Source organism: Oncorhynchus keta, chromosome 9 (genome assembly GCF_023373465.1).
Source record: "Oncorhynchus keta strain PuntledgeMale-10-30-2019 chromosome 9, Oket_V2, whole genome shotgun sequence".
NCBI classification, from domain to species: domain Eukaryota; kingdom Metazoa; phylum Chordata; class Actinopteri; order Salmoniformes; family Salmonidae; genus Oncorhynchus; species Oncorhynchus keta.
Window position 1 is genome coordinate 29,138,096 of NC_068429.1, and position 11,709 is coordinate 29,149,804.

Below are 11,709 nucleotides of genomic sequence, written 5' to 3' on the forward strand. Positions count from 1 at the left end.
CATCTCAGCCAAGGAACTCTGTAGTTCTGTCTGAGTGGTCACTGAGTTCTTGGTCACCTTCTTGACCAAGGTCCTTCTTGCCCGGTTGCCCAGTTTGGTCGGATGGCCAATTCTAGTTTAAATTTCCCAATGATGGAGACCACTGTGCTCTTGGAAACTTTCAACACTCTAGAAATAGTTTTAAACCCTTCCCAAGATATATGTCTCATAACAATTTTATCTCAGAGACCTACGGGCAGTTCTTTGGATTTCATGGTATAGTTTCTGCTCTGACATGCACTGTCAACTGGACCTTATATACACAGGTGTGTTTCTTTCTAAATTACGTCCAAACATTTGAATTGGCCACAATTGGACTCCAATCAAGTTGTAGTGACGTCAAGGTTGATCAAAGGAAATTGGATGCACCTAAACTCAGTTTAGAGTGCCATACCAAAGGGGTGTGAATACTTAGATATTTCTGTATTCCATTTCCAATAAAATTGCACACATTTCTAAAAACATGTTTTCACTTTGTCATTGTGGGTTATTTTGTGTAGATGGGTGAGAATGTATTTTAAAAAATATATCCATTTTGAATTCAGGCTGTAACACAAAAAAAAAATGTTGGAATAAGTCAAGGGGTATGAATACTTTCTAAAGGCACTGTATTGGACACCATTTTCTTTCATATTTATGTTATGTGCCAAGTGCTTTTAGTGGTATACAAAGGCACCCATAGTATCAGATAAAGAAGTAATTGGACACAGAGCTAAAAAGCCACAAGAGACGAGCAAATCCACAATGCTACGCAGATCACTGCCTGTGTATTAAATGCTGTCACTGGAGGGAAGGTCTCTGAAAGCATCATGTCTACTCTATCTTACACTGTAGCTAGCAAAATGGAGGGCTGCCTCCACCAATGAGTCAAAGTGCATGATGAAATACAGCTCGTCTATTGCCATCCCATGCAATTCCATTCCAGAATGGACTGAATCTATTTTGACTCCATTACAAGTAAATAAAGAATCAATTGTATTATACAAAAGAGAAGACACATTTTTGCTAGATGCAAAATGCATTCTCTGAACTAAAAAAAAATACAAATAAATTATTGTTAGTTGACTCAAATTGGCTCGAGTTCTTCTCTGCTACAGTATGAATAAACTCATCCCATTGGTCATCTGTGGATCAGGCCAAGGCAGGGCCATGTGTGTGTGTGGCGGAGCCATTATTAGCCTGATCGCTGTTGTTGGCCATCTGGCTGCAGTATTGGGATAAATCCATTTAGGATGACTCTCTTTAACATTTTGCGGTATCCCCATATAAAAAACGCTAAGCCCTTTGGCGCAGTAGTGCCCAACATCTGGGCATACACAGAGATACAGATGGATTATCACAGATTAAACAGGCTGTGTGTGTGAATGTGCTACGGGGAGACTACAGGGCCATTCAGAGAATGAGGGGGATTTGTTGGGTAATTGCTGCCGATAGTAGTTTGTAAGGACAACACTCACATGATGACTAAAGGGATAGCTCACCCAATTTACTACATGACATATTGGTTTCCTTGAACCCTGTACACAGTCAAAGGACAAGGTCATTTGGGTGGACTTTCCCTTTAAGCACAGACCACTCAAAGCCAGGGGGTTAGGTCTGTACATAATACAGCACTCCAGCCGTAGATGCACTGATGTCATCATGATGTGACCTCGGTAGGGAAAGAGTCTAATCTTGCAATCTTTGTGGGGAATGGCAGAGAGTGAATCCAAAGTGAATCCTTGATTCAGCTCGTCTATTTCCAGCTCTTTCTAGGCTATGTCACAAGAAACTGTCAGCAAACAGGATGACAGAACTGTAGGAGCACAAGGGATATCCTTCTCTCACTTTCCCTTTTCCTCTGTCCTGTGTGGTTCTCTTTGCCCTCCCATCTTCCCCCTCTCTCTCCCTCATACAGACACACAAACTGCCAGTCCACATGACTGCACATAGACATAAAATTAAGTTAGAACCAAAATGGCTGTTTTTTAATGGCATGGGGTACATACATGTATACTCTCTCTGACTCCCTTCTCCTGAGCTGAGGTATGTGTATGTAAATGACAAAGAGACTGAGGGATAGCCAAAAGACAAACACCAAGATTAACAAAGCACATAGGAGGAAGTGGAAGTGGAGGCTGTTCTGGGATTGTTCTGGCTCTTCCTTGACCCCTGTGTGGCATAACAATGCAGTCCCAGAACAGGCAGACTGGGAGGAGGGAAGGAACCTGAACACAGTGGAGCAGCTGTGTCAACTAGCAGAGTAGAGAGGCTCACCGGAGGCACGCAGGAGTCTCCTTCAGATAGGTCTGGGCATATGCTACCAAACATAAATAGTAGAGTTATACAGTATGCAAGCGTTCTGCCCCTGAACAAGGCAGTTAACCCACTGTTCCTAGGCTGTCATTGTAAATAAGAATTTGTTCTTAACTGACTTGCCTAATTAAATAAAGGTTCAATTAAAAAATATATTTAAAAAATTATCAGTGTTTGTGTCAGTCTGTGTCTGTGACCAGACCAGTGTATGAAATTGTCCATTGTGGGATGGGTTGGAACCAGAGCTCTTTCTAGGTGAATCAGGCATAGCTGTCCTCAGCCTGATCCGTGTGTCAAAATCAATTTGACATCTCAGAGTTGTTCAAATTAGGGGGATACATAACCCTCACCTGAATCTTGATACTGACTTTTGTCTTCCAAAGTAGAGCAGAGAGAATTGGAATGGGTTAGACACATACAGATGTTTCCCAACCATTCACCTCACAAAGGAAGGCAGTACTCTGTGTTCACAGCATAATGAACAGCTGTCGCTTTAGCAGCCTAGCATTAGCATCAACAATAACATTAACATCAATCCATACCACACTGCTAGGCTAACATTAACCCATAACCCATACCGTAATGGTAGGCTCCAGCTGGAGTCACTCAACACACTCTTCATACAAATAACCAACACAGCGTAACAAAACTAGTAGAATATCAGACCACTATCCTTTCCACTTCCATATGTTTTGGTATGAAACATGAACCCCCATCAAAATAGATATAATTATGGTAAAACAAAGTATGCTATTGCTTCTAAGCAGTATAGTAAGTTGAAGCAGTATAATCATTCATAGACAGACTGAGGCATTGCCTGTTATTTCTCAGCATTTATTGTAGGTCGTAAGTGTGCTTAGCACAGGATAAGCCTTTTATCCACACAGGAACAATTAGTCTCACTGAGAGGCTGGCTGGCTGTATGTTGTGTCATTAATGTGTATTGGTTTTGTCATGGTTGTGCATTATGTCATCCACTCCTGTAGAATCCTCAACATTGACCCCAACAAACACACAGCTTTCACTACTCAACACTGAGACTTTCACCCTTTACCTTCCTATTCTCCCTTGGGGGTTGGCGACTACGATTGAGTGACCCATTTTCTCTGGATATCAGCATCAGTCCCCAGGGAATGTAACATCCCTGCTCTTGAATGGAAAGGTGGCCATTTTAGCAGGACACAGCCCCTCCCATCTCCCTCTCATCATAAGAACCATACTCTAGTCTTTGAGGGCACACAGCAGGAGGTACATTCACTCTTAATTATCTCCGTTAAAAGGATTAGGATCTTGACTGATTTGGTCCTCTCTGACATTTCGGATGGCTCTTGAAAAGACAAGAAGAGAATAGACACATTTGGTAAAATAGTCATATTTGGTTTAATTATGCCCTGTTCATACTTCATTAAGAATACTAAACACAGTTCTAACATGTATGTAATAGGGTGGATACGACACAAATAAAAAACAGAGGAGAATGGATTCTCAGATGTAGATATTGACTACTGCTCTCCCTGGTATGATCCTCAGTAACAGAAGGCGCAGAGTGTCTCAGAGTGCCCTTCCACAGACTTAGCCAATCACAGACAGCCATGAGTCGACAGTACCTCCGTCAGCTCTGTGAGGCCAGCCTGCCGTTACGCAACCTCTTGTCTCTCACAGCGTCACCGCAAAACAGATTCCAGATCAGCTGAGAGACATCTCAGGAATAACAAGCAAGCAGTGACTACTCTCATCCCCATCTCAGACTGGGTCAAAGGTTGTGCTGTCAGAGGCTGACTGCCGGTCATGACCACTTTCTCAGAGCAGGAAATGGATGGATATGAGTGTGACTCTTTGCTGTAGCCACAGCCAGTGGGAAAGGGACAGGGTATTGTGAGAGGAAAAATAATTCTAACATTCTAACAAACACAGACAAGATGAAGACCACGAACAATCCCTCACATAAATACTGTATTATGTTGAGGTAAAGAATTTGTCTGCCACAAAAATCTCTCCTGGTGTCTGAGAGTTATATTCCATCTATTTCTTCATTTTCCTACAACACAGTGTAATGATAGACTAGAGCAGGGTTGGGCAACATGCAAGCCTATTCGATCTAGCCCGGGCGAGGTTTTAGCACAAAAAAAAGACATGAAAAATCCACCTGCAGATACATTTCCCTCTATGTTTGAGTACATTTTCCCCCTTATTTGAAAGCTGTATTTACTGACTGCAGTCAAGTGCAACGTTGAAGCAATTTACAAAATGCCTAGTCTAGTGCTGAAAATGGCAGGCAGAAAGAAATGTCAACGGAGAAGCTAGTGATGCGTTACAATGCCGCAGGTCGCTATGTCCTGGCAAGATCAGTTAAAACAAGGTTTCTCTCTCTCTCTGTCTGAAGTCTGAGCGGAATGTGTGCATGCGTAAGTGTCTGGTGTCTGAGTGAGGAGGGGAGGGGGGCTGTGATAGTAGGTGAAGGAGCTCTGTAATCTCATGAGGTCTGAGGTACGAGGGCTTAATGACTCTGCACATCACCATCTAGATGAAATCCCTTCCCATAAAGCAATAATACTACTTTCCACATCACTTCTCCTCCATCACTCGAGCTCTCCTCCTCTTCCTTCTGTCATTATCCATCTCTCCCACTGGCAGCCTAATCTGCATTCTGTGATGTTGTTCCTCTCTTTCTTCTGCAGCAATGGCAGTATTGGCCGATGTTACTTGGCCCTGCTACAGCAAGCCTCTTGATGGTCTCTGGTACATTTTGATGTTTCTATGTTAAGTATGAAAATATATTTAATTTGTATGGTGCTTTTCGCTGCAGCGGAATCTCAAATCTAAATACAAGTCTGTCTTTGCTGTGTGTGAGTGAGGTCTGCTGGAGAGTTGAGTGGGAGGAAGGAGGAATAGTCCCTGCCAGTGCTGACACAGCAGCAGTGCTTCTTAATCAAGGAAAATGGGATGTAATTATTAATGTTCATAATCAAGACTATTCTAATCTAGCATATGAAGAGGGCTAGTCTGTGTCTAGAAAGTCATTAGAAAATATATTAAATATTGGGTCTGTCTGTGTGTTTACAGTGGCAGGCTGAGGGCACTGCGTCACACAATGAACCCAGCAAGTGTGTGTAAGGCTGTATCCCTGTCAAGGTCAGTGTGTGTGTGTGTGTGTGTGTGTGTGTGTGTGTGTGTGTGTGTGTGTGTGTGTGTGTGTGTGTGTGTGTGTGTGTGTGTGTGTGTGTGTGTGTGTGTGTGTGTGTGTGTGTGTGTGTGTGTGTGTGTGTGTGTGTGTGTGTGTGTGTGTCCATCCTGGTGTTGGCCTGGGCTGTACAGCTGATGAGTGCTTGGGCTGGGTCAATGAGATGTACAGTAACTCCCTCTCTCCCTATACTGCAGAGCCTGGTCAACCCTGGAGCCCTGCATGGTGGTGAGCATCCTCCCTCCCTCCTTCCATCTCTCTCCTCTCCCTGCATGGTGATGAGCATCCTCCCTCCCTCCTTTCATCCCTCTCCTCTCCCTGCATGGTGGTGAGCACCCTCCCTCCCTCCTTTCATCCCTCTCCTCTCCCTGCATGGTGGTGAGCATCCTCCCTCCCTCCCTCCTTCCATCTCTCTCCTCTCCCTGCATGGTGATGAGCATCCTCCCTCCCTCCTTCCATCTCTCTCCTCTCCCTGCATGGTGGTGAGCATCCTCCCTCCCTCCTTTCATCCCTCTCCTCTCCCTGCATGGTGGTGAGCATCCTCCCTCCCTCCTTCCATCCCTCTCCTCTCCCTGCATGGTGGTGAGCATCCTCCCTCCATCCTTCCATCCTTCTCCTCTCCCTGCATGGTGGTGAGCATCCTCCCTCCATCCTTCCATCCCTCTCCTCTCCCTGCATGGTCATCTCTCTGTCCTTCTGACTAACTTTGGAATCACATCTTAGCAAGCCTCGGAAAACCCAGGCTTCTCGCGTTCTGTTGTAGTTTTGGAAGGATGGAGCCGCAAGATCTTAGCAGCAGTCACAGCCCACATGGGGATGTGGGGTGCTCTTGAACCATTTTATTAACAAACTGAGTGATGTCCACTGCAGACTATTAAAACCACCCACTCAAGCAGCAGGGACAATGAAGTGGGAGAAATACTATGAGTCATTGGGTAGGATGCAGTCGCTTGGGTCAGTTGGGCTACTGTGTCTCTATCTGGCATGTGTCACACTGGATTTACAGTCATGATCACACTACTCCCGGTTTCCTCCTCTACTGTCAGGCTAGTCTCTTCTCACAGCCCCTGTACTGTCAAGCTACCTACACAAGCCTCATATCACACCCTGTGGACCTCAGTCTGACAGAAAGGCTAGAATGTAAGACATGGCCATTGTGATAATACTGAAATGCATGTTTTAGGCTAAGTATTTCCAACAAGTAAAAGATCAAGACATGACAGAATTGAGAGCAAGATGTGTGACATCCTTCTTGTCTGATCCATATAAAGTCAAACATAAACGTCCACTGTATTACATTTGACATTTGAGTCATTTAGCAGATGCTCTTATACAGAACAACTTAGAGTAGTGAGTGCATACATTTTCATACTGTATGAAGCACAGATGAGACTGGGCACAGACAGCACTCTAACCCCTGCAATACCACTGATTCACTATAGTGGCAATAAAAAAGAGAGCAAAGAGATGGTTTTATGTTGCAGAATGCTGCTGAAAAAATACCTTATTTTGTTGAATGATAAAAATATAGGCTACCATGCATTCTCAATTATTTTTTAAATAAATACATTTTAATGGCCGGTAATGCAACTAGAATCACGTATTCTCTCTCATTTCGTTTAGAGGTGTAGGCAGCCTACACATTAATGTCAACATTTAATTGACACATCTATGGACTTTGGCCTTTCATTCCTATCGCTGGCCCTATTTTGTAGTCTGCTGCTTCATGGAATTGATGCTCACAGTCGTGAAGGCGGAGGGAGAGAGATATAAACGCTATACGCTGCCCATCCCCCTTCAACAGAGGTTGCTACTGCGCGTGCTGCAGAGGGCCGGTGGTGTATCGCGTTTTACTGCGTACGTTCCCGTTGTAAACCAATCCGAGTCAATCTCCTCACCATCAACCCAGTTAAATAGCGCGCAGGTGCTCGATGCATCCCTCCCTGCCTTTATCGACATGCTTAACTCGCAGGCTCTACCAAACAACAGTGCAGTATTCAATATAAAAAAGTATAATTAATATGAAAAAAAACACACACAAAATAACAATAAGTATGAAATAAGAGAAGAAGCTATATACAGTGTGAGTACCTAATGTATAATGTGCAGGGATACTGGACTATTTGAGGTAGATATGCACATGTAGGCAGGGATTAGGCAGGGGCAGATTGACCATCTGGCAATTCTGGGAAATGTCAGATGGGCTGGACCATTTTTTAGTTGTGTGGGCTGATCGAATTTGACACACAAAAAAAACTGTTTTTATATAAAAATAAAACAATGAAAAAGGTGACATGTCTGGCAGCCCATGGTCCTGTTATGATGATTAAAAAAAATAATAATTTTGCCAATTTCTCTCTTATACGAATCTACAGTACCTACTACTTTGTATCTACTTTGCAACTACTTAGCATGTTAGCTAACCCTTGCCCTAACCTTAACCCTTTAACCTGACTCCTAACCTTAACCTAAGTTTAACCCCTAACCCTAACTCATAGCCTAGCTAATGTTAGCTTAACATTAGTGTTTGCCACCTAGCCACCTACCTCATGTTAGCCACAACAAAATGGAATTTGTAACATATCATAGGTACTGCAAATGCGTAACATAATGTACAAATTGCAATTCGTAACATATCATGCGATTTGTAATTCGTAACATATCATATGAAATGGATGATGGACATCCACAAATTGATACATAACATACCAAACGTAATACGTCTGCCTCTCTGTCCAGGTTGGTAATTTGGTAGGCTAACGTGATCAATAGGCTATCTCTTGAGAATCAAGCTATTGGGTTCGTTTATTGAATATTCTTTGCATATCTAATTGCACTACCATTACTGATAGTAGGCTTGTAGGCTATGCCTACACATCCACAATAACCTCTGGATATAAAATCCGTTGCTGTTGATGTCACCATTATCTGATAAGAACATGTTTAATCTTTAAAAAAACATACATTTGGTGAGCCTTTAGACCCAGGACAATGCCTCACCCCGTAATAAATCTGGTTTGTGTTTAAGATGCGCACACTTGTTTTTGTCTGCAGTTTACGGTTTGGCTATTTGTTTAAGTGTATGTGGCGGTTCTAGCATGTATGGCGCCCTGAGCGAACCACCCCCTCAGCGCTCGCCCCCACTCCCCCGGCAAGATGCCGCCCGCCCTGGGCTGCTGCCATGTCGCCCGTACCTAAATCCGCTATTGATTTTTGTAATAGTGAATAAATACATCTCTTTGCCAAAATTCGTCATCTCTCCCATGTCTTATTCGACTAGTATTTTTTGAAAGTGTAAGGATAATAATTCAGCTATAGTTGTTCTGAAATGTTTATTGCTTGCCTACATTTTACTCCCTCTATGTTTAATATAACACACATGCATTAATTATTCATTTCTGTCGTCTATATAAACGTGAAGTTTATTCTATAGAAAGTATTTGACTCTGTGTGTCACAGAACTGTGTGTCACACTAGCCACAACATTAAGGAAATTAGAAGGGGGGGGGGGTTCTGGCAGGGGGGAGATATTCGGCACAACACCTGTTATGTTTTGCGTGATGATTGTGAGGCGTTATACAAATATGACAAGGACTTCAAATAGGCCTATTACACGTCAATGGAACTGTAGCCTACTGTTCAGATGGGTTAAATGGAAACTTACATTTGGACAATGACTGTAGGTCTATAATCACTCACATAGCCTTAATATTAACTCCAGCATAATTAATAATTTATTGCAGTATAATGATACACCAAACGTAGGCACAATGTTGATTTGGGAACAGCAGTAGATAAATATGACTTATTTATTTCAGCATCTTGAGAGAATGCGAATGCGTTAGATTGGCTACCGTCTGGTGCTATCTATAGCAGAATCATGAAGGCTGATAATAGTATTTCAACCAATAAAATATGCATCCAAGCAGAACTGAAATCGTATCAGAAACATGTAGTGTCGTTTTCAAATCGTTCTATTTCTTTACAACCAGTCAAACTGATATCATTTGGAAATGTTGCACTGATTTTTATTTTCTCCCCTGACCCTAAATGGACTTGCTCCATAAAAGAAGCAGAGGGGACAGTGAAAACTTGATCCAATCTATCGATTTATGACATTATTCCGTTGAGCAGAGATTTATTTGCATGTATTTAATTATAGACAAGTTGACTAACAAATAACCCACCAAAATGTAGGAAATGATCAGCAGAAACATATCTAAATCAGGCAAAAAAACGTCACGCCTTCTCTGACTAGCCTACTGCGCATGTTATATATTAGCGGATTAGGGTCGTGTTCGGACTCAGATGTTCACTTTACAACATACGGTTGCGGATGGGTTAACAATTGCGGGCGGGTGAACAAACGGCTGACCTGCGCACCACTGGTCTACACATTTTGCCAGATGATTTGTGATGCTCTTAAAAAAGGTGTTCTGGGTTGAACCAAAAAGTGTTCTAAACTTGCTTTGTATATGGCACCCGTAAACGTTCCATATGGAACCCAATGGTTCAATATGAATCCATTTTGGTTCAGTCAAGAATAACACCTGAGATTCCTACACAAGGGTTCTATATTGAACCTTTAGTGGTGCAATATGCTATATGAAACAAGCAATATAACCATTTTTGGTTTTATCCAGAACCTTTTTTCCTATGGGTTTACATAATATTTCGTTTGAACAGTTAGAGAGATGTCTCAAAAGCCCCTACATGACCATGGCCTACAACATCCATGGACTTCAACCTCCAGGGGATTGGGCAATAGGCCTAGTGACAGCACTGTCTGAAAACAACCATCGATGCTTATTTTGAAACCATACACCGATGCTGTTTCATTAGGCTTCAACTGCTACTTAAAACTGCGCAAATGATGCTTGTAGATCGTGGGCAAGTAGGCCTATGAGTCAAGGCGCATTGCCTCTTATTATACGCGGATGAAAACACCGTAATATCCGTATTCGAAAAGGTGTGTTAACATACGGAATGCGGATTTTTTTGTTTTTACTGTCTATTTCATTCCTGTCCTCCATATAGAGGACAGCTCAACCTCCGCCATTACTCTAATACTGCAGACCAAGAATATCATGATGTTTAACCATTTTATTGTTTGAACCGTTCATGCTGAAGGATGATGTTCTACGCAGCGTATTGCACTGGTGATCCATCATAGGGGTGAGGCATTTCTGAAACACGGGAATCTCAGAAACGCTCGAGACGCAACTCTCCTGGGTGGAGAATATTCATTTACGATCCATCTAATCATCAATTACATGAAATAATGTAATTTATCGGCCTACAACGTTCTACTGTGCAGTTAACATTATGCCTCAATTAAAAAAATCTATTGCCTGGAATACCATATGGTTTTAAACGTTGTGCAATGTCACTCTACTGCCGCACAGTTTGTATTTTAATTTCAGATTCGTAGTATGGGCGTATCTGTGTCTTTCTCGATCAAAGCACCTTCTTATGCAGAGTTCGATTTTTCATAGTTTATAATTGGCCGCGGCGCGTTCAGATTATAGCCTAATCCGTCGAAATTGTAATGCGCATCAGCATCGCTGTAGCAGAGAAATTGCACATTTATAGGTCCCTGGCTAATGCTATAACTCCCTGGCTCATGCTATAGGTCATTGGCTCATGCACATCACCACTCTGTCCGAGAAAAACGCACAGTGCATCCCATCGATGTGTATCAATGGATGTTCAAATTATATAAAATGGTCAATAGGCTAAATATAATAAGGTATTCTTACTTTCACCAACCACCGCCTTGAGTCCTATGGGTGCCATGATGCTCTTGTGTGTTTGACCGTATTCTCAATCTCTCCCTTTGACTCCCTCTTTCTCCCTCGCAGTATTCCTCTCGTTTCTCTGCTCGACCGAATGTGCACACCTCACATCGCTGCAGAGCTTCGAATGGAGACGTCACTGCTTATCTCTCCACCCCCATATCAGTGGCTACATTAGCCAATTACATTTATAAAAATTTCATTTTTATATGTTTTAGTGGAGACCCGTCATTCAGGGCAGGTGGGTCAGAACCACATTTTTTACCATGTTATTTTTACATTAATACATTTGCAAACATTTCAGTTTGCAAACAATGTAAAAAATGAAATCATTATTGAGTTTATACAGTCGCATACAGACATGTTCTCTTTTTTGCTTTCTTGAGTAAGGCAGCAACA

The 11,709-nt window shown here is 42.4% G+C and overlaps 1 protein-coding gene across 2 annotated transcripts in view; it reads right to left on the reverse strand.

Moving 5' to 3' along the window:
* The window catches only part of LOC118388080 (syntaxin-binding protein 1), a 48,536-nt gene extending 37,094 nt beyond the window's left edge, over positions 1-11,442 (reverse strand). For both annotated transcript variants that reach the window (XM_052525638.1, XM_052525637.1), the window contains exon 1: positions 11,275-11,442. In XM_052525638.1, the coding sequence (XP_052381598.1) occupies positions 11,275-11,311 (37 nt within the window). In that variant the 5' untranslated portion in view covers positions 11,312-11,442. The remainder of the gene's footprint in view (positions 1-11,274) is intronic.
* Positions 11,443-11,709: the final 267 nt, after the last annotated feature.